This window comes from Lissotriton vulgaris, chromosome 5 (assembly GCF_964263255.1).
Source record: "Lissotriton vulgaris chromosome 5, aLisVul1.2, whole genome shotgun sequence".
NCBI lineage: Eukaryota > Metazoa > Chordata > Amphibia > Caudata > Salamandridae > Lissotriton > Lissotriton vulgaris.
The window spans coordinates 356,002,093-356,027,861 of NC_141693.1; the positions used below are offsets into that span (position 1 = coordinate 356,002,093).

Sequence of the window (25,769 nt, forward strand, 5' to 3'; positions counted from 1 at the left end):
TCACAAGGAGGTGTAACCACCTCCCAGACAGGCTTTAGTGTATTGGGGCTGGGTGGGTGCATTCAGAGAATGCTTTTCAGACAAGTGGTGGGGGCACACTTGGTGTCCCTGTGCATATCCCAGTTCAAACCCGTTGCAGGGGCACTCAGCCCCAGCTCTAGCGCGAAACTGGACAAGGGGAAAGGGGCGTAACCACCCCCTCCCTGGGTCCTCCCATAGGTGGGACCCTAGAGTAAGTCCAACCCCTAAACTTAATATAAGTATAGGAACCCAGTTCTTAGGACGTTAGAGTACCCTGGATGAAACTCCAACATATATCCTGGAACTTCAATATTCTATTTCGACTAGAAGACGGAAGAATATCCCTTGGGGTCAAGGAGGGACTCCCCTGTTCAAATAGGCACCAAAGAAGCATCTTGCTGGTCTGCATTTCCTAGGCTCCCTCCGGATCCAGACGGATTTGCGACACAGGACCCAGACTTCCAGGAGGTAGACACGAGATCCCAGCAAAGCTGAGACCCAAAACCCTCACGAGTTACGTGGAACCGGAACCCCTGGACATGTGCACATTTGCAAGTGCATCGACTTCCCGAGCTTTCCCGAAGTTGTGCATTGGACTACTTTTAGTCCAAGCCCTGAGCACCATTTGCACCGAAGATTGTGGGCCTACACTCCACGAGTGTTCCGTGGGCCCACTTCTAGAATTTCCGCTTGAAGCTCCTACGATCCCTGGTCTGTCAGCTGTTTCTTGGGCTTTCCTAGTTGCTCCAGACATTCCCCGACTCCCCTCCATAGGGTGAGTCCCTGAGACCTTGCTGGTCTGCACTGAAGCCAATCTTTGCTTTCTGCGTGGGTTGCTGTTGCCAAGGCTTGTAGGGTTCAATCCGGAAACCGACACCGCAGCACTCGGGCTCCTTTGTGGGACAGCTTGAATCCAGCTCCAGGTCATCCTCGACGCCTCCTGGTCCTCATGGCTGAATAGTTCAGCTTCACCTTCACCTTCACCTGAAATCACCCGACATTGGTTGGCATCTTCTCATCGCCTTCCTGGTCACTGCTAGTCACACAGACTCTGTCCCCTCTGCTTTCAGGTTCTTCAGATCTTCGATCCACCCTTAGATCCACCAGGACACTTTCGACTTGGTCACCAGCAGCACTTTGCAGCAGATCACCATTGAAAACGACGACGAAACCAGACACCAAAAGACACCTAGGCACCCGGCTTCCCTGGGTGAGGTAACTCGAGTACTCCGGTGCTCCCGTGGGTATTGACTCTAGAACCTCCTAGTTCTAAATGGGTTTGCTCCAAGTCCTCTTCTAAGTGTCCTTTATTTGTAATTTTCCAACCGCGACTTTCCCCATAGAAGTTAATGGTGATTCGCGGCTGTGTTTAGACACTGCACGCGTCCCCCGTGGGTCCCCTGTGTCACTACCTTGGGTGGTTCCTGGTGGTCCCGGCGGTTCTAAAGGCTCTTGGCCTTGTATCTATGTCAGTCGTGGTTCTTATACCACTTTCGTAGTATATGGTTGTGACGCCTCTAGGGCTAAATCATATATTGTGCTAATTTATTGTGTGCTAAATAAGTTTACTTGATGTACTTTTGCCTCTAGCCTCATAAAGAGACTAGAGGGATGTGTTTAGAATAAATACATATATTTTATACATATACCTGGTGTGGTTCTTTTATTTGGTCATTCATGAGATTATAGACTGGTAAAACAAGCTGCTTTCCATTCCTTCAAGACTTAGCCTGAAGGCTGCTCTGAACAGCTACCACTAGGATCGCTTTCTATATAGGTTGTTTTTAAACCTATCAATAAGGGTCGTTTGGACTTGTGTAAGGTGCCCAATAGTGGAAAGCATATGCCAGGCCAACTTCACAGTCAATAGCTTACTCACTCGCAAATTCAAGACTTATTGCATCCCAAATGCTTGAAGGTATTGCTGAGTTGCTCCCTACTGTCGCACAAATAGTGCTTACAGACTAAAGAAGACGTACCATGTAACAACCCAAGTAAAAGGGCCAGGCCTAATTGGAGGTTACAAATGAATACAAGGTGGTACTAAGGAGGTACTAACAAGCCGAATAACAAATCAGAAGCCAGCATTTAAGAAGGACAATGACAAGCCAATGACAAATATGGGTGGAGTGTAGGCGGGGCTTCAAGTACATACTCCTATACAGCATGGCTCGCAGAGCCACACTCTCACTGCCCAGGATCAACCTAAAAATACAGAGGTTTAATTGCATACATGCTCCCAAAAAGGTCAAGTCAGGACAGGGCGGATACCAACTTGACGCCTTCATCAGATCAGACCAGGGAGAAGCAGTTTTCTCCAAGACAAGAACCTGTTTCACTAGAGTTAAGATTCTAACACAATGGATTTATACAGGGTGGATGCTGTAGGAAAGCACAGATTAACTATTAACTAACTGGGTGCGTCGTCCACAAAGGTAGTCATCTATGTGAGCCAAAGTCTACCAAGGCAGACATAGAACCAGGATCTAGTTCTGTCACTCAATGACTGAATAAAATAAGCATTTGCTTAGCCAACAGGTCGGGCTTTTGTGAGAGCTACAGGCTTAGCCAAAGTTGTCCAGCTATGTTGTAGAGAAGCACAACTGCTGTGCAGCATGATTAAAAGTAAAAAAAAATGTAAAGCCCTATAAAAGTTATTTTAAAAAGCACCTAGGCGCAGGAAGGTAAACCAAAGCGCTATGACGTGGCATCGTCTTTTATTTAATTTTTTTTTTTACTTATGGCTGTTTGGTGGGGGCAACACAGACAATGGGAGGGTCGGGGGAAGGGAAGAAGCAAAAAAAGAATAGTACTCCCAACTAAAGTGACAGCAGGGGAAGGACCCTAATCAAGATGAAGTAATCTGTACTTGGGGTAGGCTCCTGAGGAAAGAAGAAGAGGAAGTGAAGTCGGTATGCAGTGCCCAACTGAGAAGTAGAAAATATGAGTGACAATGAAGCCAACAAATGGTAAGCAGTGGGTGGGCCCGAAACTCCTTGTTGTATACAATATCTCCTGCAAGTGAGAGCGCCTGCACTGTTGCAGGCTAGACCTAAAAAAACACAACTTGCCTCACTGTCTTACTCTAGTGCTGCAGTACAAAATTACTGGAAACCCCTTTGGGATAAAAGGACTAAGCAAAATGGTAGATACTACAGTTGTGTTTGGTGTTTAAGTGCGTAACGCACTATTTTATTCAAAATGAACAGCCAAGTTATTTTCACTTTAATATTTTTTTGACAAAGTCAATTTAAAAAAGTATTGCTTATGGCGGCAGATAAGGGTGCCATATAAGCTGTTGTGTTTGAGGTTTTAGTGCGTAGCGCACTATTTTAAGTCTAACTGAACTACCACGTTATTTTCATTTACTTTTAAATTGACTGTCAACCTTTGTATGGCCTATGGTGACAGAGGTGCTATATAAGCTGATAATTAAAATATCCTGCAGGCTTTTTTTAGTTGTATTTTGGCCAGCTAGACTCCATTTATTACCTTGTCGAGCACAAGATTCCATGTACCGGCCTAGACACCACATAACTATGCATGTTCTTTTCCCTTCCCTGTGCACCCTCTTTCTCCCAGACCTCCCCTTCTCCTCAAGTCCCTAAAGGACCATCGCCTTGGTCACAGGCACGCTGTGACAAACTGGGATCCTTCAAGGGCCACTCGCAATTTCCTGCCCTTAGCAGGAATCAGACGCCTTGGAAAGGTCACGCTGGGGACACCGGCCGAGGAATGTGCGTTTTGTTTTCCTTCTATGTGGTCTACAAGATGGGACAACGCATGCAACCGATTCAGCTCTAGCCTTGGCTTTGGACAGCGATTTCATTTGATAGTTTTGCAGGGAATGTCAAGTTTCGTACCTTCAACTTGCTCTGCAATGGGGTAGTGCTCTCCTTTCCATCTAAAGCCCATTTTTTAGGGCAACTGCGAGAGGCAGAAGTTAGTAACCCAGTCCCCTATGGGAAAAAGGCCACGACTTCGACTTTACACATTAAAAAGTTCAGCTCTCAACTATCCCAGGTCTATACAATATTCTCACCCAGGGACCGTATTATAGACGTGCCCCGGGGAGGCGCAACAGGTGTGTTAGAACGCTTTGTGCACCCCCAGGAAACTTGTATTAGAGAAGGGGCCTCAGACGCTTGTGCGTCCTCTTCTGTAATACTGAAAGCACTGGCGCACATACAGCACCGGCCCGTCAAGAGGGCATTCCCTTATTTGCATGTGGCCATGGCCCCCATGCAAATGAGGAAATGTGTTTGCTTCTGCGCTCGCGCCGTATTAATGAGGAAATGTGTTTGCCTCTGCGCTCGCGCCGTATTACAGATGCAGGCACAGTTACAAAGAAGCACCCAGGAGGCCAAAGACAGTGCAAACCTAAAAGGTGGCACACTGTCAGTTCACCCCCGATTGCAACCCTCTGGTGGGGGAAAGGGGATTCCCCATGGCCCCCTGAGACATCCCATTGCTGGCCGGTGCAGTCACTCACTAAAGGGCAGGTTGGTTGCCGTGCTCAGTGAAAACACGGTTCAGCTTCAAAGCAGCCACTCTGTTTTTCATGTGCATGCGCCGGCCCTGAGGGCAGCAGCGGTTTGCGGCTGCCCTGGGGGGCAGTGCACTCATTCCAATACGGCCCATTTTACTCCATTGCGCCGGGCGCACTTTTTAAAAGGTGTGCCTAGCGCAATCAAGGAAAATGTGCCACATGTGTAATACAGCCCCCAGTCCACTTGTTTTTGGTTTACATTCTGCAACTTGCTTTCTATTTTTCTTTCACAGTCTGGGGTTAGCCAAGACTTTTTTGATTTTACTAAAATTATAAGTAGAATATACTTCTGAGATATTTAGCCAGCTCTCTTCACCAACTGGTCTACTAATGTGTCTTTCACATTTTTCGTCTGCGTACTAAAGCATAGAGCAGGGAGAACTGGTTCGGCCATTGGCTAGCTTCATTGCGAGTAACGACATTCTGTCTTTTCATTAAGAGCACAATCACACACAATCTAGTGCCATAAAGTGCCTCTGACTATTACGGAAATGCTCGCTTTTTGTGAGCAAAACAACATTTTTGCTTTTAGCCTATTTAAATTGAGAAAGGTCCAATAGCATCCCCAAAGTTGAGCAAACACCATGACAAAACAAGTACTGACAAAGCTAAAAGGCTAGTGGCCAATGCCAGACAATGGCTTTACCAATGCTTGTTTTATAATGACTGCAAGTCCAGGATGTAAACTAAAATCCTGGATGTGGACAACTCATTTGTGGAGCCAGAAAACCAGAGATCTATGCAGAGTACGAGTATGGGGCGCGAGACATGACTGAGTGGGCAATAGCAGAAGCGGGACAAATGAAGCAGACTGGACTAGATGCCTAGTCATGATGAAAAACTGACAGAAGACTTCCAGGTCTGGACGCAAATGCAGAGCAAGACATTGGAATCCTCAGGCAAGGCAGCTGTGAACAATCTACGGTTTTTATATTGCAGGCTGACAATTGAAACGGCAAGGCAGCCGAGACTAAAACAAACTATAACCAGTGAACGTACATAGTGGGATAGACTGCACAGGAGCAAGGAATAAATACCACGATAGGACTGCGCCAAGGATGGCTGCAATGAGCAGGGGGAGGGGGGCGGGGGGGGGGTTGGATTGAGGAGAGCATTAGACTCATTGGAACACTAATGTGACACCGGCCCCGGACCCCAATACTAAATCATTGTGATGACAAATCGATCCCTACAATGTGGTTGGATGGCAGATGTACTGTCTGAATGTTGGGATTTGGTTCGTGAAAGAATAAATAAAAGTGCAAATGCTACTTACCAGTATGCATCTGTTCTTGGCATGTAGGGCTGCTGACATTCATATCTGTGCATAGATCGCCGCCTAGTGTTGGGTCCGGATGATTGCACATTGTTGTCCTGGAAGAGTCTAAGTATCACGAGATAGGTGGCACCTCCCCTGGACTACAGTGCGCATGGGCATCGCCTCCATCCCCAGATTGTTTTTAGCCATTGGCAGAGATGGAGTGAACTATGTGAGTGATGACCATGCTATGCGCGTATATAAGAAATACTGCAGCTGCTACAGGCGCCGGGGAGGAGGGCGGGCGATATGAATGTCAGCAGCCCTACATGCCAAGAACAGATGCATACTGGTAAGTAGCATTTGCAGTTCGAGGCATGTGGGCTGCTGAATTCATATCTGTGCATAGAATACATAGCAGTGCTCCCCTCATTGGCGGCCGCCCGTGCCAGCTGCAGCAGTTTGAAAGAGTGTCTTGAGAACAGCCTGCCCAACAGCTGCCTGCTGTTTGGAGTGTAAGTCTACGCAGTAATGTTTAGTAAAAGTATGTGTGGTAGACCATGTGGCTGCCCTACAAATATCTTCCAAAGGAACGTTCCCAAGGAAGGCCATAGAGGCCCCCAACTTTCTGGTGGAGTGGGCTCTTGGTGGAATTGTGAGAGTTCGTTTAGCTTTAGCGTAACAGATCTGAATGCATTTCACTATCCACCTAGCAATACCAGCTTTGGAAATAGCGTTACCCTTGTGGTGTGAGGCAAAAGCAACGAAAAGTTGCTTGGTCTTTCGAAAATCCTTTGTCCTGTCAATGTAGTACATTAAGGCTCTTTTAACATCAAGAGTGTGGAGCATCCGCTCTGCCAGTGACTCGGGGTTTTGAAAAAACACTGGCAACTCGATTGTCTGGTTTAGGTGGAATTGAGATACCACCTTAGGCAAAAATTTAGGGTTAGTGCGGAGCACCACCCTGTTGGCATGCACTTGGAAAAAAGGCTCTAGGATGGTGAGTGCCTGCAACTCACTAACCCTCCGTAGCGATGTAATTGCTACCAAGAAAGCCACCTTCCAAGTTAGAAACTGAAGCTCACAAGAGTGCAGTGTCTCAAAAGGAGGACCCATCAGCCGTGTAAGAACCACATTGAGGTTCCATTCTGGGGCTGGTGGCGTCCGTGGTGGAATGACCCTTTTGAGCCCTTCCAAAAAAGCCTTAATAGCAGGAACCTTGAAAAGTGATAGGTGCCGCCTATTCTGGAGGTATGCGGCCATTGCAGACAGGTGAATGCGAATGGAAGAATACGCTAAATTGCATTGGTATAGATGGAACAGGTAACAAATGATGTTCTGAATGGAAGCATCTAGCGGGTCAATGTTGTGGTTCGCACAATAAATGACGAACCGCTTCCATTTAGCCGCATAACATGCTCTAGTAGTGGGCTTCCTTGCCTCCCGAATGATGTCCATGCAATCGGGGGGAAGATTGAGGTAGCCAAACTCTAGGACTTCAGGAGCCAGATCGCCAGGTTGAGCTGTTGCGGATCCGGGTGCTGAATGTCGCCATGGCTCTGCGTCAGAAGGCTGGGAGTGAGGTGAAGCGGTACCACGGAAAGTTCCAGAAACGTGGTGTACCATGGTTGGCGGGCCCACGTCGGAGCAACCAGGATGAGAGTCATCGAGTGTTGCCTGAGCTTGCGTGCCACCAGCGGAATCAGAGGTGCTGGGGGAAGAGCGTACGCAAATCTGCCTGACCAGTTCATCCACATCGCATTGCCCTGCGATTGCGGGTGTGGGAACCTGGCGGCGAAGCTTTGGTATTTTGCGTTCTCCCTTGTGGCGAACAGGTCTATCTCTGGATGACCCCACTTTTGGAAGTACGGTTGGAGTACTGATGGATGTATCTCTCACTCGTGCATTTGGTGGCTGTGCCTGCTGAGCAGGTCCGCCATCTGATTGTCCTTGCCTGGGAGGTGCTCCGCCATGAGGAAGATGTTCCTCTGAATGGCCCACTTCCACATGCTCTGAGCCAGATGAGACAGCTGCGGAGAGTGTGTGCCTCCCTGTTTCTGAATGTAGTACATGGCTGTCATGTTGTCCGTCCGGATCAACACGACCTTGTTGCACAGATGTACTTTGAATGCCTTTAAGGCCATGAAGATTGCCATCAGTTCCAATACATTGATGTGCATCTTCTTTTGCTGTAGCGTCCATAGTCCCTGCACTGTGTAGTGGAGTACATGCGCTCCCCAACCCTGGAGAGAGGCGTCCGTTGTCAGGATGATCTGTGGCACTGGCTCTTGAAACGGTCGGCCCTTGCAAAGGTTTTGTGGATTCCACCAATGCAGAGAGTTGTATGCCCGACCGCTCACCAACACTAGGTCTGTTAGTTGCCCATGAGCCTGAGTCCACTGACGTGCTAGGCACTCCTGGAGCGGACGCATATGTAACCTCGCATGCGGGACGATGGAGATGCAGGAGGCCATCATGCCTATCAACTGCATGAACACCCTCGCTGGAAGCGAGTGCTGTGGTCTGAATCGTTGGATCAGCGTCTGGATACTGGCGATTCTCACTGAGTTTGGCTGCGCAGTGGCTGCCAGAGTGTCTATTGTCGCGCCCAGATACTGCCGTACATGGGCGGGTTGGAGATGTGATTTTGGGTAATTCAGTGAGAATCCCAGATCGTGCAGGAGATGAATGGTGCGGGACACGTGGTTTGCGCACTGCTGTTCCGAACGTGCCTGAATGAGCCAGTCGTCCAGATAGGGATAGACGTGGACGTTCTGGCGTCGTAGGTGTGCCGCCACAGTCGCCAGGCACTTTGTAAAAACCCTTGGCGCTGTGGTGACTCTGAAAGGCAGAACCCTGAACTGTTAGTGCTGGTCTTGGATTGTGAACCTGAGGTACTTCCTGTGTGAAGGATGCAGGGGAATGTGAAAGTATGCATCCTTGAGATCTAGTGTTGCCAGGAAGTCCCCCTGCTGAAGCAGAGGGAGAACTTGCTGCAACGTGAGCATATGGAAATGCTCCGACAGGATGTACCGGTTGAGGGGCCTGAGGTCCAGGATGGGCCTGAGGGATCCGTCCTTTTTGGGGATTAGAAAGTACAGAGAGTAAACTCCTGTACCCCTTTCTTGCAGTGGCACGAGCTCTATCGCTCCTTTTTGCAGCATGACTTTGACCTCCTGCTGCAACAAGAGCAAGTGCTCGCCGGACATAGGACGGCTTCTTGGAGGTATGTTTGGTGGTGTGGACGTGAGTTCCAGACAGTAACCGTACTGAATAAGAGATTTGACCCACCTGTCCGTGGTGATGGATTTCCACACGGGCAGGAACTGCTGGAGTCTCCCCCCGACTGGTGTTGTGTGGTCGGGGGGCAGTGACAAGGCGTCACTGTTTGTTGGTGGTGGAGGACCTGGAGCTGTTGTTTCCACGTCCCCTGCCTTTGACGTTGTTGCCCCTGTAACCGCCTCTACCCTTGTTGGTGTATGAGGTCTGGGTGTTGGTCTTGTAATACTGCGAGGATTGCGATGCCTGACCCCTTGAGGTGCCTCTGTTACTGGAGCGGCGAAAAGAACCACCCCGAAACTGCTGTGATTGGAGGGCTCCCATAGACTTAGCAGTGTCTGTATCTTTCTTCATTTTCTCAAGGGTTGCGACCACTTCAGGGCCAAACAGGTGGTCTGGATTAACTGTTTGATTTAAGATGGTTGTCTGTATGTCTGGTTTGAAACCTGATATTCTAAGCCAGGCATGCCTACGCAGTAACACGCTAGTGTTCACAGCCCTGGAGGCGGTATCAGCCACATCCAATGCACATTTAATGGAAGCATTGGTGATGAGCTTCCCCTCCTGAATTAACATTTCAGCTGCCTCCTTGTACTGATCAGGTAAATGTTGCAGAAGTGTTTCAAGGGTGTCATAGTGCGCCCTATCGTAGCGTGCAAGTAGGGCCTGCGTGTTTGAAATGCGCCAAATATTAGCTGCCTGCGCAGCAATACGTTTGCCTGAGGCTTCAAAGATCTTGGATTCTTTGTCTGGGGGAGGAGCATCACCCGTGGTCTGTGAGTTCGCCCGTTTGCGTGCGTTGGATACCACCAACGAATCCAGTGGCAAGTGTCCCTTGATGTACGTTGGATCAGTGGGCGCTGCCTTGTATTTTTTGTCAATACGAGGATTGATAACTCGCGCCCGAGTGGGCTCCTTGAACACCTCTGGTGCGTGCTTCAGCACTCCTTTGAGCATAGGCAATGTTCTGACCGACTTTTCAGCCACCGAGAAAGTGTCAAACAGAAAGTCTTCATCCACAGGGTCCGCATGGAGGTCGACATCATGGTTTGCTGCAGCCCTCTCAATCAGAGCATTGAAGGCTGCAGAGTCCTCTGTTGGAGAAGTTTTCGCTGCAAAAAGCTGCGGTTCGTGACCCGACTGAGGGTCCACCGGGTCGCCTCCAGCAGACCAAGGCTCATTGACCTCCTCTGGATCAGAGTACGCTGGATAATTGTACTCGTCCCCCTCATCTCCGTCACCTTCCCCAGTGTTAGAACGAGTTGGTGAGAGTTCCAGATTTTGTGGAGATGCAGGCTCCCTAGGGGCAGAAGTACCCGCAGAGTCCAGCTTCCTTTTGAGTGGAATACGAAAATGTTCCAACACAGGCTCCGTGGTGATTTTCCTCTTAAGGAGCGAGAGTTTGCCTGTGTCGGCGTCGATGACAACCTCCCGACGCTCCTCTTCTGCGAGTGGCTGTAGCCGAAGCTTCGACACTACCAATGACGCTTTGGGCGTCGACACCGGCTTCAAAGGCACCTCGTCCCCATGCTTTGGAGCGAATGCCTTCGGCGTCTTCTTCGGCGGCAGCGTGAAGCGGATCGGCGCCACACTCTTCGGTTCCGGGGCCGCTGCATCCTTCCGAATTCGTTGGGACTCCGTGACCTTCTTGGTTAAGGACGGTGAGGGCTGAACCGGCTCGAGCGATTCCTCCGAGGCCGGAGTCGGGTCGGCGAGTGAAGGCACGGTCTTCGGAGCCGACACGTCACCACCCTTTCCCTTGACGGCCGGAATCGGCGCTGCCAGAGCCTTGGGGTCGTCTTGACGCTTCTTCGAGGGTCTTTTTTGGTCGTCGACCTCGACCATCTTCGGCGCCGACGCGGCCGCGTTGGTCGTCTTTGCCTTCGGCTTCGACACCAGGGCCTTTGGGTCGGCCATCTTGGCTTGGCTCTTGATGTTGGCGGCCATTTTGGGCTTTTTTGGAGCCTCAAGTCCCGACAGTGAGACTTTCACTTTCGGTTTCGATACCGTTGGCATGGTCCCTGGTGGTTTCACTTTCAGTTTTTTCACCGGGAGTGGCGCATCACTAATGTCCGTGGCCGGGCCCGTAGGCGGAGCCGTGGGACGAGTAGTAAGGTCTTGGGTAAGGCCCGAAGGCGATCCCTCGACATGGGCCGTATCATGGGGATTGACCCCGGAGTCAGTCTAGGGGTGCTCCTCCTCTGAGCTATCCCCCACGGTGGCAATGGCCCCGTCGTCGTCCCCTATCTCTCCGACGCCTTCATCAAACTCCTCGTCCCCCGCGTCGTAGTTTATCGTCCGACGCTGGGCTGGAGTCCGAAACTTGTAGGAAGGTGTCGTCACCAACGTCTTCCTCGAAGATGTTTTCTGGCGGGGACGCTGATAACTGGGCCTGGAGTCTAGCGGCCCGACGAAGCTTGAGAGTCTTCTTGCACCGGAACTTTGAGCAGGCCATACACCTGGCCTCGTCATGGTCCGGCGACAGACATTTGTTGCACACTGGGTGCACGTCGAGGTGTGAATACTTTGAGGTGCACACCGGGCACCTCTTAAACGGAGTTCGTTCCATGGTAGTAGTCTGGAGCGTCGTGTAGGCCCGTCCGCGCCGACAGCACGCGGAGGGGTAGCAAGAGTTCGGAGCTGATGAAATAACAAACCCGAACGATGTACAATACCGACGCCCGTCCTAAAGACCTTTTGGTCTCAAGTTAGAAAAGTTAAACAACTATCGATTCCGACAGAGGGAACCGAAACACATCCAAACCCAATGGCGGAAAAAAACAATCTGGGGATGGAGGCGATGCCCATGCGCACTGTAGTCCAGGGGAGGAGCCACCTATCTCGTGATACTTCGAAGACTCTTCCAGGACAACAATGTGCAATCATCCGGACCCAACACTAGGCGGCGATCTATGCACAGATATGAATTCAGCAGCCCACATGTCTCGAACCTATAATTTAAAAAGTATGCATCAGCTGAGAATACAGATGGGAAGACCGGTCTTCGGAAAATGTATGCAACTGTAGAAGGTTCAGTTATTGCTAGAGCAATGCCTTGTTGCTACTTGGACGAATCCATCCAGATAGTGTGAAAAGGATGTGTTGAAATTAATTCCTATGAGGGGAAAGAGCAGGAGTTAACAGATTGCAGAAGAGAACGACCGCTTGGGGCGCACCAATGATGAAGGGAAAAGCGTTCCTACGCCTACCCGCCAGCACGGCAAAGGCTCTTCCCGCAGAGCCATGGTAGAACAATGTACTGTGGCAGCAAGCCTCAGATTGCACAGGAGTACACATGGAGAAATGGTGGGCATGTTTAGTATCATCTTCCGCACACAATCTACAGCAGTCTAAATGTAATCTGGCTATTGAATGGAATCCAGTTCAGCTATGGTGTGACAACCATCCACACTCTACGACCAAGGTTAGAAAGTAGTAGAGATGGGCATTCTGTAGATGGAGCACTGATGCACTCCCGCCACGAAGCTGTGGACATCGATCTCAGTAGAAATTTGGACCACCTTAAACTGTTATTTGTCCTTGCTCCTCTCAGCAGTCCTCTCAAAAAGGTGAAAGCTGCGCAGTTAACAGCAGGCTTTACAGTGTTGTGGACACCCAGACCTGCAGATCCTCAGTTCATGCGATTCTGGCTTAAATTCATGTCCTGTTCGCCTTCGCTGGGACAAGGTTATGGAAGAGTCGAGATCCTTGTCCCGTCGGACTTTGAAAGAGCTACAGGGATAGAATACCATTATAAGTGCACATTCCTGTACGAGTCAGAGCTTCAGGATGACAGCAAGAAAGAATTCTTTTGCAGGCAAATTTCTGTAGGTGTCACTATTTAGTGACCAGTACTGCCTGCAAAGCATCCGTAGATGGAGGATACGGATCCAGACGGTACGGGTTGGCGGACTAGTAACATGATTTTAAATTACATTCCATTATTGGCCAGCATTTCAGGACTGACTGCATCCATGAGCTGAAAGGGTGCGACTGAAACAAGGGCTACTGAGACGTGGAGGGAGGGACGAGGGGCAGTTATGGAATGAATGGAGAATCATATTCCTATTTACAACACTTCTGGGGAAGCCCTAAACTATTTCATGATGTGGGCCTCTCTCACCAAATTGTGGACTATTCCATAGTGACAGCGATAAGAATCCGCAGTGCTTGGACTATGTGACACCTTTCCATAGTCATCCCAACTGCTGAGAGCAATGGCCTAAGGGGAACAGCAGAGAGGTACCAAAAAGACTACTTTGATGCGGGTTCCAGAGGACAAGGATAGTGGCCATTCGGACTGCTCTGCACACGAATCCACAAAGGCAACCAATGGAGAACCATCCTGACTGCTCTGCACCTGGATCCACAAGGGCAGCCAATGAAGAGCCATTCTGGGTTCACTGGGCTGGGATCTGTGGGGAAGCAAACATTGAGCCATTACTGCTCCGTAGTGGATCCACATGTGTGTCTAAAACAGGGCCTCTTTACTATTGTGCAGGGAGGTATACAATTACAGCGATAGTGAGCCACCCCGACTGCTCTGTAGCACAATCCACCTGGCTACCAATAGGGAGGCAGTAATACTCTGAACTGGAATGCACAGGAAAAGCCAAAATAGAGGAACTTTTGTCCTCAATGAAAACCTTTGTCACAGTTTCCTTGGGGAGCGCCTTGAGGAACTCTCACACTCTATGGTCACAGATTGGGCAGGGAAAGCCCTTAACTCTGCCCTTTGAACTATTTAAATCAAGTGCTCCGCTTAAAATCCACAAAACGTTGTTAGGTCTTGGTCAGAGTGCAGGCCCCTCTCAGTACCTGCTCAGGACGAGGTTATTAGCGAGCGGTCCCATGGTATTAGTTATCTCTACAAAATAAATAAAAACTTAAAGAAATAAAACAGCACAGTTGTTTTTATCCAATGTATAAAGTGGAGGAAGGACTTAACGTTGTCGTACTGCGAGGTGAAAAGAAATACGCAGACTGAAAGAAGCAGGTCATCTGTTGACTGTTGGAAGCCAGCAATGAGGCCAGTTTTACATTGCCAAAAATGTGCCTTCTATACAATGGGTAAAGCAAGCAGGTGGCTTGGAGTTCAGTGGCCGGAATCGTGCAGTACCGGTGCTCCACAGAGTTAGATGCTAGCAGGAGGACTGGGTTTTAAGTGGTGAAAGCTTGTAACCATGTTGGACATTTGAGGTGAGCAGTGTGATCGGTCAACAAGTGTAGGTAATGGGGAAGGATGGGATGTCACTTTCCATGTATGGAGAGGTTCCTCAATATACACATCCAAGTCTTACTGAACAATTGTGAACCCTTAGCGAACATGCTAAATCCTTATCTTCTGCCTTGTTACCTTTACTGGAGCTGAGAACTTCCTGCTCAGACTCCCAAACAATAGAAATGAATCCACCAAGGAAACCCACAAAACGTAATAGGTCAAAACATCTTTCTCCAAGATACTGGGAGAGTTCCCACTTGGTCAGTGCCTACAGGTCAGGGTTCTTCAATGTCGGTCCTGGAGGGCCAGATCCATTCCAGATTTCTTGCATATCCACATTTAGATAAATGAAATTATATTAAAAATCTGGCATGGATCCTGTCCTCCAGGGCCAACACTGGAGAACCCTGCTCTAGGACTACAACAGGGCTGGGCAGAATTCTGCTGCTGGCCAGTCGAGAATCTCCCAATAGTACAGCCGGAGATGTTAAATTGTAAAAGTAATACACAGGTGAAGCAATACTGGGCATCTTGTTAATGCCAAACATTTAAAACCCCAGTCCAGGGTCACAAACCTCCCCAATCTGGCCCAGTTAAGTCACTTACTGTTTCTGTACTGGAAGCCGAAGGACAAGATGCAGGCCAGAAGTGCAACTGCCAAGATCACCACCACGACCAAAAGGCGCTTCTCTACATGGGTGCGCTGGGTCCAACAACTCTGGGGCTGCCGGGAGCTCCGCACATTCACCTGCAAAAAGAGGCATTCATTAGTGAACGAGCAAGATCACAGAAACAAGGGTGACGCATCCACGCCTGTTGACATCAAGTCATGCTTCAGACAAAAAAACAGCCACACAAAGAATACCCAGCAGTCTGGATTATGAGTAAAGTGATACTTATTTCTGGGACCACAGCACACAGCTGAGGCTTCCAATCAGTGCAGTGATTAGGAGACAATGTAGCACAATGCAATGCAAGCAAGATAGAACAATGAACTCGAAACAAAGCAGTGGAAAATTAGATCATTTTCTTAAAAAAAATAACATTTAATATGCTTAAGTGCCTATGGAAAGTTTAATGGATACTACAGTTAATTTGTCCAAAAAGGAAAACTTGCAAAGGCAATAGGTCTCATCTAAACAATATCCTTCAGGTATGTCGATGATTTTTAGCCATGTTGCACAGCAGCATGGCCGCCGTGCAACATGGCTGAAAGTAAAGAAAGAAGAAAGTGATATGACACAGCCAGCGTGTCCTAGCACTTTCATTTTCTTTAAGCCATGTTCCCCTGCAGCTGCGGCTCAAAGAATATTGACAAAACCAAAAAGCTCTTGCATCATGCGAGAGCCATTAGGGTTTGTCAGTGTTTTTTGTGAACGAGAGGAAGCCAGCAACAATACGACAGGGCACTGTTGTGTTAGAAAAAAAAGCCCTTAAAATGTTCTCTCTCCTGAACATTGAACCAGTTTTCCATCATGTTAACGAGCAGAGGCCAGGCTACAATATGGGGCTGTCAATTTCAATCTTTAATGTACGATCTGCATAAAATATTATCCTTGTCTTGTGTGTAAACATTGGAGGAAAAAAAAAAAAAAAAAAAAAAAAGCAATCCCACATACATTTTTCCTACATATTGAAAAAGCGAAACCACATGAAGAGACGGTTGACTAGGATTTCTGCACCTCACGCCAGTTTTGACATATGTACAGGTCCCGCGCAGCAAGCCCTGGCATCAACCGTCTGATGCCTCTGTGCTCCAATTTCTTGAGATACAATTGATGGGGGTGCGCAGAATGATAAAGTCCAGATAGCAAAATAAGATTTACAAAATGTCTTTATTGATCAATCGATATCAAAGCTTTAGATTCCAGCCAACGCGTTTCGTTCTCCTTGGGAGAACTTCATCAGGGCTCCTAAGGGCAATCACCCTTATGAGTGGGAAACCAAGTTGATTGTGAAAAATCCTTGTGTCTATGAAATGTCCTGAGCTGTACCAGAATGTGTCCCTGGCAAAGAGCAACTGCTTCCGAGAGATCGTGGGGCAAGCAGTCGCAGGATCAGACCACAAATTAGCTAGTCTGTCGCCCAAGCTCATTTTTTATAGAATGAAACCAGGGGATTTTCCCCAGATACGGATAGGTCAAGATTTCCTGCAGTTCGGACCTGTAGTTCATAAGCTCTGGTGTGGTCCAGATTCTGCGCCAAAAAGTTAGGGGCCTGGCACCCAGATCTTCGTCAAGTGGTCTCAGTCCCAGATCAAGCCTCATCGGCAGCAAAGGGGTACTAGGGGGAAGTGATAGGAGCTGCCTGATAAATTTATTCTCAATTGCCACCATCTCACGTTTACAGGTGTGGCCCCATAGTTCACTTTTAATACATGACCGCTCCCCTGGCCTGCACTCTATATATCTCTAATGGGGGACCAATCACCTTGATGGTGGATTTGTTTTTATTTACAAGGCTAGCAACACCTCCCGCCAGTTGGGCCAGTTTAAATTGAGATTTTATTTGATGTCGACCCCAAGACATGTTCTCATTAAGAGTCACCCCTAGGTATTCAAAAGTTCGGACCCTTTCCAGCCTATTTGCACCAATAAACTGGTTGGGACGTGTTTTTGGTGGGGGATTAAAGATCATATATTTGGTCTTGAGTGTATTAATCTCAAGACCATACTCTTTGCAGAATGCCTCGAATCCATTAAGGACTCGTTGGATCCCCATAGGAGATTTAGACAGCAGCAGGGTGTCGTCCGTGAACATAATCGCCGGCACCCTGCTGCCAGCAAGTCAGGGGCCATCGCTGTCCTCTACCCCATTTAGATGGGCAATTACCCCGTTGACATAGAGGCAAAACAGGGTCGGTGCCAAAACACAGCCCGGTCTTACCCCCCAGTCAACGGGGAATCTGTTTGATAGAGAACCATCCCGGCCACATCTGACCTGCGCATAGTTATCCGTATTGAACAATCAAGAAATTATGTAAATCTTATTTTGCTATCTAGACTTTATCATTCTGCGCACGCCCATCAATTGTAATTTTCCTACACATTGCTTGCACTTATAAATCCCATACACAGGAAAATAAACAGAGTAACCCAGCCCCTGGCAATTATGTTAGGAACATTTGTAGAGCAGTGGACATTAAATGGGCCGGGTTCATCTGGATTTTAGACCCGTTAGTAATTAAAAACGAAATACCTATCGGGCCCTTTATTCATGTCCTGATCATTAGTATCAAATCACAGGTCGACTTTTGAACAACTAATGTTAAAAAAAAACTTTAAGTCATCCATTACAGTAATCTAGTTCCATTTATATTTCATGCTTTACTTAGTCTTGTATCAAATACTGGTCGAGTAGCACACTATATGGATCACAAAAAGTTAGTTGGCTTGTTTAAGCCACCTCCCTCATTTTACAGGCTACGTCCCACTTGTTGTGTCTGTAGGAATGTGGATATCTGACTATGGTTGCCCCCAACTTTTTGCCTGGTGTTTTTCTGGTTTTTCGACTTAGTTGACCTGGGGTCCTACTATTCAGGACCCCAGGCCCGCTGCTCTCTCTGTAAAATTGATTCCATGTACTCTAAGTACATATCTAATCAGATACTGAGTCACCTTATCAGTCCCTGTACAGTGTACCTTAGGTACCCAGGGCATAGGTGCACCCAGGGCCTACCAGGGGCTACAGCATGTATTATGCCACCCCTGGCTGGCCATCCAAATCGGACACAACTGGCTGATCAATCAGCTGGGGCAAGGTGGTGTAATCACCCTTTGCTTTAGATATAGTATCCCTATATCTAACCCTAAAATGGACACATATCCTCCTATCAGTCACTCCTATAGCAGGCCTTATCAATCCTGAAGGCAGAGTGCTTGGAATTATGTGAGATGGTGCTCTAGCATGAGCTGAGCCTGTCTGCAGCTTTCGGAACCAAGTCCTTTAGCTGTTTCCATGATAACGCTATACAATATACTCAAGTTCATTATAATCCTCGCGGTTATTGCCAACTTTGGTATAACATTATCAAAACATGTCGAGTAAGGTGTCATACGAATTGGAATACTACCCCCTCGTCAATTCTGGCGACGGGGTAGCATTCCACCCTTCTAGAGGGACACGACATGTATGTAACTGTGAACCCCGGTTAAAGTTAACTCGAGCCTCAGCATCACAAAATGGATGCTGCCACCACAGACACAAGTCTGACCTCCTGCTGCTGGGAGTCCTTCCAGCGAGGGAGGCTTGGACAAAGGGTTTCCTGCCTTGGGAGGTGCTAGCACCACCCCAGACAGGATTTTGTGTATTAGGTAGGACAGGGCTGAAAGGAATGAGACATGCCTGGGGCACACAAGGTGTCCCTGTGCATACACCGGTCTAAACCAGTTCCTAGGGCACTCCATTCCCAGAGCTGGTGCAAGACCGGACAAAGGATAGGGGGTGTAACCACCGACCTTCCTGGTCCCACCCAGAGGTGGGACCTAGTCGTAGTACAGCCCCCTTTAGCCGGATAAAGTAGGAGCTGGTCCCATTCCAAATGAGTTTTTTCTGAACAACTTTACAAGAAGAAACTCTGGACTTCGACGTTCTGCTCCACAGAAGACTGAAGAAATCTCCCTTGTGGGCAAGGTGTGTCCACCCTGCACAAGCAGGCACCATCAGCGTCCAGCGGCTTCCCTTTGTCGTCTTCCTTCCCGGATCCAGGCTTCAGAGCCCGACGAGACCCGGATTCCCAGACCTCTCCGACCTCTACCTACATCTGCAGCACAGCTGAGATCCGTGGATGCGACGAGACACATGGGACCGCCCATCTTGAAAGAAGCAGCACTTCGCTCCAGCACGACTTCAGAGGTATCCTCGTCCAAGTGCTTTGGGGACTGAGAAGCCCCGACCCCAAGCAGCACCTGCACCGAAGACCAGCCCTCCAGCATCTACGAGATCTGCGTGGGGCCCTTCTGCCTGTTTGCTGCTCGACGCGTTGTCTGGTCACTTGCCGGCTGGCTAGGGACCTCCTAGACGACGAACTGCGAAATCTTCACTGCTGGTCTGGTTGCTCCAGACTGGCCCTTGCTCCCTTCCAAAAGAAAAGCACCCCGGACCCTCCTGGTCCACTCCAGATGCTGTTTCCACTCACCGCGTGGGTTGCCTTTGGCAAGGCCTGTTGACTCCGAATCCGAAGCCGACACCGCCGACAGCAAGAGCCTGCGTGGGACAGCTCGTGCCTCCATCCTGGTCGTCGAAGACTCCACCTGGTCCATGTGGCTGCAGAGACAAGCGTCCACCTTCACCTGATTGAGACGACGACATCTGGTTCCACTCCTGGTTCCACTCCAGTCACTGGCTAGTGACTTTGAACATTGGCCTCTCTGCTTTCAGGTTCTTCTCTTCACTGATCCACCCTTGGATCACACCGGACATCTTCCTCCTGACCGCCTGCAGCATCTTGTCCTCCAGGCTCCATAGACTTCAACGCCGGAACCCGACACGACTTGGCACCTATGCACCCGCAGCCTGTGGGTGAGGTAACACGAGCATTTCGGTGATCAAGGGTAGCTTGACTCTCCTAGTGTCCAGTTCCACAGCCGTTTTAGCCCTATCTAGTCAGGGACGTCCGTACTCACCTTTTTCTTAAAACTGTACTGTCCATAGACGTTTGTACGCATCTCGCGTGTGAGTTCACACTCTGCACACGCGTTCCGTGGGCCTCCTATTACTTACCTCAAGTTAGTATAGCGTGGTCCCCGCGATCCTACAGCCTCTGGACAGCTCCATTCCAATTATCGACTTTCACATTCCACTTACTTAGTATATGGTTTGTCGTGCCCCTAGGGCACCATTGTAAATCGTGCAACTTGAACGTATTTTTCCTAAGAGATTGTCATGTGCTTAGCCCTCTGACCTCATAAAGAGTTCAGAGGTGTATGTTAGTTAATAAATACTTGTTTATTTTCATAACAACCTGTGTGGTGTCCTTTCACTTGGTATTCAAGGGGTTATATGTGGTAAAACAGCTGGCTTCACATGCCAAAAGAGTTTAGCCTAAGACTGCTTTGTCCATGCTACCACTAGGATAGCTGGTCTATAAGGTTGACTTACAACCAATCACCATAAGGGTTGTTTGGACTGATACAAGGTGATCACTAGAACTAGTGAGCATCATATATCAGGCCAACTTCTCACAGTGTCCCACTTAAAGCCCTGGTAGAGTAATCTGGTGAGCACACGTCACCTGTCTTGGACTTTGCTTTTGCCAGTCATTACTTTCAGGTGCGTCGGTGCGATTGGCCTAATATAAATCAGACCAATCTTCTTCTATCCAGAAGGAACGAATTGTTATAGTACCTCCCAGGACGAAAAGACAGCTGCCACTTGGCATAGATTCATCTGGTCACACCTAAACATTCGTATAGTGCCAACTATCGCTTTTATACCATTGCAGCTCTTTATCAGTGTAGGGAAGTACACCAGGTTGGCAAACATAATGGATACATTTTTATGACATTAGTCCAAGTCCATGGTTTATGAGCAGTACATTTTTCACTAAATAAGAAGGCTGTAAGATAGCAGGGCGTACTAAATTAGACTTACGTTTTCTCAAATTGCAACAATAAAGGCACACTAACAAAAAAAATAAAGCAATCCACACCAAATGATCACTCCATAACAAGGGCCAATCATAATGCATTCTTCTTGTCGACCATAAGGACTGATCTAATGTCTATAAATTGTGTTCATGTTTTATTCAAGAAAACTATTTTTGACTTTTAGAAATTTTTTAATTATTGGTCTGTAATTTTAAATTGGTGTTTTTTTAAGATTGTAGTAATTGTAAGATTTTTGTTAATCATGCAAATAAAAGTTACCTTAACTCTTGTCGACTAAGTGATCGGAAAACAAAGTTCCAACAACTTGAGGGTTAAAGAGCCAACTCCAAAGACTAACTCCCCCGGAGCATAAAAAGCACCCCCTGTCTGCTTTGGTATGATTTTCAGATATGTAAATGTTTGTTTCTTAAAAGAAGGTATCGATGTGCTCTTGAAAAAAATAGAACCAGAACATCTATTAAATGAGCCTTCAGGGAACCGATCTACGAAGGATTTGTTGGTTACAGCACTTCCTCGAGTCTTGCATTCTACGTGCTTACAATGTAAAAACTGCCTACTTAGAAGCTTTAACAGCATGAGAAAGTGGTGGGGTGGAAGCATGTTTGCGGCTGCGGAGCTGTATACCACGTCTCTTTCGAAATTCCCACATGACCTGTATAGAAAATGTTTTAAACATGGCCAACTTTGATTAGAGTTTCTCTCGGTGGAACAGAGCTCATTGCTGACGCTAGAGCATTTACAAAGTAAACTCTGCGGAAAACAAGCGTTGGAAGGGACGTTTCAACTGGTGGAAAAAAAAGTATAGTACCCAAATTGCGTCGGGAACGGCGGACGGGCACTGGTTAAATTGAATCAATTCTGTGCTTGATCGAAGTGGGGTTTCGGCTGCACTGGCGAATTCAAATGGCTGCACAGAAGAGTGACGCAGGAGCAGACAAATGGTTAGCAACGTACAGGCTCCAAGTCCATTTTGGATACTACAGTGTCTCGCAAGCGAGACGCATGCGCTAGTGCATGCTCCACCCTAAAAAAAGGTTGAAATTGAGAATGAAGATAATTTGTAAACAAGAGTGCACAATAATGTTTAAGTCGTGGAGGACCACAATCTTTTGATTTTTTGTGTTTTGTTTTATAATTCTTTTTATTTAAGAAAGCATCAGCAAAAAAACAGTACACAGGTTTCTTCAGGATTGCAAATTATACGTTAGGGGGGGTCACAGGATAATCAATACTTACAGATGAAAGGGAACTTCACGGGGAGGGGGGGGGTTATCAAGGACAGCATGTTTAGGATGTACAAATTTCCCCTCTAACTATTCCAGGGTCCCCATACCTGTGACCACTTTCGAGGGCGTCCCCTCGCAAGATACGTAGTTTTCTCCCTAAATTTACATTAATCCAAGTTGTTTTCCCACACTTCTCTTTTGAAATTTCTCAAACCAGGTTGTGTGGCCACTGTGTTGTTAAAACTCTAATCAGAACCCCTGCACCCAATGTGCTTTGAACTCAAGAATTCTGGCAAATCTTGGTCTGCAGAGGGTGATGTAGTGGTGATCCAAGACAGAAATTGGTCAGGATGGAGTGGTGCCATGCTTTATTTAGAGACGGGCAAACTGAATAATAGTCTTTCATCAATGATCGTTGATGTCTCTAGGGTCATTAGTTTGGTAACAACTGATCTCTAGTAGGAACCACAGGGAAGTGGTTTGTTCCTCCATGCCAGATTTTCGCAACACACTACACAATGAGTCACCTTTACATTTTATGTATGTAAATGTAACTCATGTGGATATCTAAAAACTCTGGCATGGTTCCAGCCCTCTGGGACAAACTTAGACACTACCACTTAGGGTTTAAAACCCTGTCACTCCCTCTGTTGGACTGCTTCTGGAGTTCGAGCACTGACTTGGGAAATTTTCCAGTGTGGTAATGGATCCATCTGGCTGGATTCTCATTTTATTCTGTTTTTCACATTCCTACAAGGACCGACTATACATATTACATGCAATTGCTTTTCTAATTCTTAGACTGGGCATGTGGCAGACAGGATGGCACCCCAGAAGCTACAGGGTATCTAGGGTATCTGCTGGTGGCCTCCCAATAACCCAAAGAACCATCACAGGAGCTGGCAAATGACCAGAGGAAATTTGCAAGTACATTTTGTGCCACTGGTCAAGTGACACAGCCCTACAACTTCAGACCGTTATGCTCTCCCAAAAGGTGTCATGTGGTACCCAATCCTGGGGGATTGACCAGAATTCTATCCGATATGAAACATCCACAGCTGTAAAATCAGGACTCTAGGGAAAAGGACCTCTGCGAAACTCCTCTGTGGGGTTGAAAGTGTTTAGGTATGGGGTAAGCAAACTCTGGGTCATTCGTATGACCCTTGACCCTTCATTTGGGTTGGTCCCAACACCATGGCTAGGATTCTCAATAAGCAGAGTGGGAAAAGTCGCTCATGCTCGCTGCACGTCCATAGAACATATGCCTTGAAATCCACTTAAAAGTTTTGGTCTCTAAAGCACAAAAAAAACCTTCAAGGCCCAAGATAAATGCAAAGGTATCTGTAGGACGGCAGCTCTACATGCGGAAATGGACAAAATGAACCATTGGGAGGATTCCTGCCTCATTCAAAGGGCATTTGGGTGAAAGCCCGGGGTGCAACCTATCACTGGGCAGGTAGCCTTTGAGCAGAAACCAAAGTATGGCACCGGGGATGGAAACAAACCTTTCTCTTATGCCAAATGCAAACACCCGCCAGCTGATGCTCTGATGGCCCACACAGGAGAATAAAGCGCCTCGCTGCACTATCGTATCAGACGCTGTATGCCAACACACAACACTAAACACTGGAAGACTATGCACAGGAGAATCCTGCAGTCCGGAAGTGGCCCCGGGCACCCCTGGTTATTTCAGATTAGCGCCTACTTGTCATCAGCAAGGAGTAGGAAATGTCGGACTGGAAAAAAGTTTTTTTTAAAGTTCATCAAAAGGTTGGGCTGTTTTCTGTAATTGCGAATATGTACAGTAAAACCCGACCCAAAAAGAAATAGGATACTTAAGGTGGATTGTCCCTTAAATAAGGGGTTAAGAGCATACCCACTCAGATGGGCACCTTGTAAGATATAATGACCGTACGAGTGCCTAACACATAGAATGACATCGCCTTTTCCGGGTTGTGAGGGGAGAAGGGGGGGGGGCTATAACAGCTTCAGGGAGCGTATTCATTTGCTCTTTTGTTTTGATGAAAAACGCCTTTGTAGCTGCAACCATTCCCTCGGGCCTCCGTTGTTACAGCAGCAAAGCTGCGAAGTTTGGCAACAGGTGACATCCACACTTCAATTAACAGTTTTTCGAAAGGGAAACACCTGCACTGTCATACGTCGGTACTATGGCTTACGGAGCAACGCACGTCGCCACTGACGGCAGCTGCAGAGGCGCACACGTGGGGGCAGTGTACCTCGGAGGGCGCGCCAAAAAGTGACTTGGAGCCCGGAAAACGTGTGTCATTATATCATACAACAAACATTGATACAGTCTCTTCAAAATTCGAAAAAGTGCATTCTTTTAACATGCGGAAGCTTTGACATGAATAGTTTCTAAACTAATTTGGAACTAATCCTGCTCCCGCCCCACCCTGGCGACAGTGCCATGAGTGAAAGAAGAAGCAAGACCTGTGTCATGTGAGCCCTGCATGTGGCCCAGATTCTTACAGATAATAGTCCATTAAATCAAACACAACAGGGCCTTTGTACAGCTGGTTTACTGAAGTCACGCATTTGGAGGAGCTTTCATATGCGATACTGAAGAATAAGGAAGCTCAGGGAAATAAAATAAGGTGCCTAAAATCACACCATTTGCTTAGGAGGGAAGCCACGATTAATCCAGGGTTTCCGGTTTCATTTCATACAGACTAGCCACTAAATGGTCTTATTTTGTCTCTCCTTTTTACCTCAGAAGTTAATGCTTTGTTTTTAATTCTTTGTGAGCAAGTACCGTGAAAGTGTAGGCAGAAGCCGCATGACAGCTCGACTCCTTATGGGCTCGAGGTTCCAACGCGACCCCGAGCTGGACAGCGGCTGGGTTTCAGGCTCGAGCTTTCAGTGGCTCGCCCACCTTTAGTGGTACCTGCAGGAGCCCACTGGACCTCTTGTTGGGCTGTCAACAAAGCTTTCCCTTCTCCTAGGCAGTGCAAGGACGGTGCAACAACCAGCTCTACGGCGCAAGGTAGTAGCGAACGGTCATATCTACTACAATTATAAAAACCGTCGCAGATCCCCCTAATTAACCCGTAAGCACCCGAAGTCGGGGTTACAGGAGCACTTCACTAAAACGCTAAATACAAAGGCTTTTAGTTATGGGGGGGGAAGACTGCCATATGCCAATTGTTCTTGATTGTGCACTCCTTGGACAGGAAAATCACTTCCTTTGATTCTTTCGTAGTAGGGAAACCATGTGCGTTTTTCTGTCACTAGCCTATTGTACCTGTTCTAATTTTAATAAGCACGCTATTAACTAAAGAGGTGTCCTTGCGCCGATAGACCAAAAAATGGGTAAACCGTGGAATGAATAACTTCTGGGATCTGTATCTAGGTAATCAAGTGATTAGAGTTCATACAATCAGTACAAGGCATTACTGACGTGCAAAATTGCTGACGTTTTGCACAGAGTTATGGAGAAAGAATTCAACAATCTAGTAGCAGCCACCGAAAAAGCCCCATCAAGTCCAAGCCCATTAAAATCCAGGGAAAGAGAAGGACGTCATCCAGAAGTGTAGGGAACAACCAGCAATCTAGGTGTTGAATTTTTATCAAACGTAATATGGTCCAG

The 25,769-nt window shown here is 47.7% G+C and overlaps 1 protein-coding gene across 2 annotated transcripts in view; it reads right to left on the minus strand.

The window, feature by feature from the left end:
- The window catches only part of ECE1 (endothelin converting enzyme 1), a 381,652-nt gene that overhangs the window by 136,406 nt on the left and 219,477 nt on the right, over positions 1–25,769 (minus strand). For both annotated transcript variants that reach the window (XM_086921670.1, XM_086921669.1), the window contains one exon: positions 14,935–15,076. In XM_086921670.1, coding sequence (XP_086777796.1) covers positions 14,935–15,076 — 142 coding nt within the window. The remainder of the gene's footprint in view (positions 1–14,934; positions 15,077–25,769) is intronic.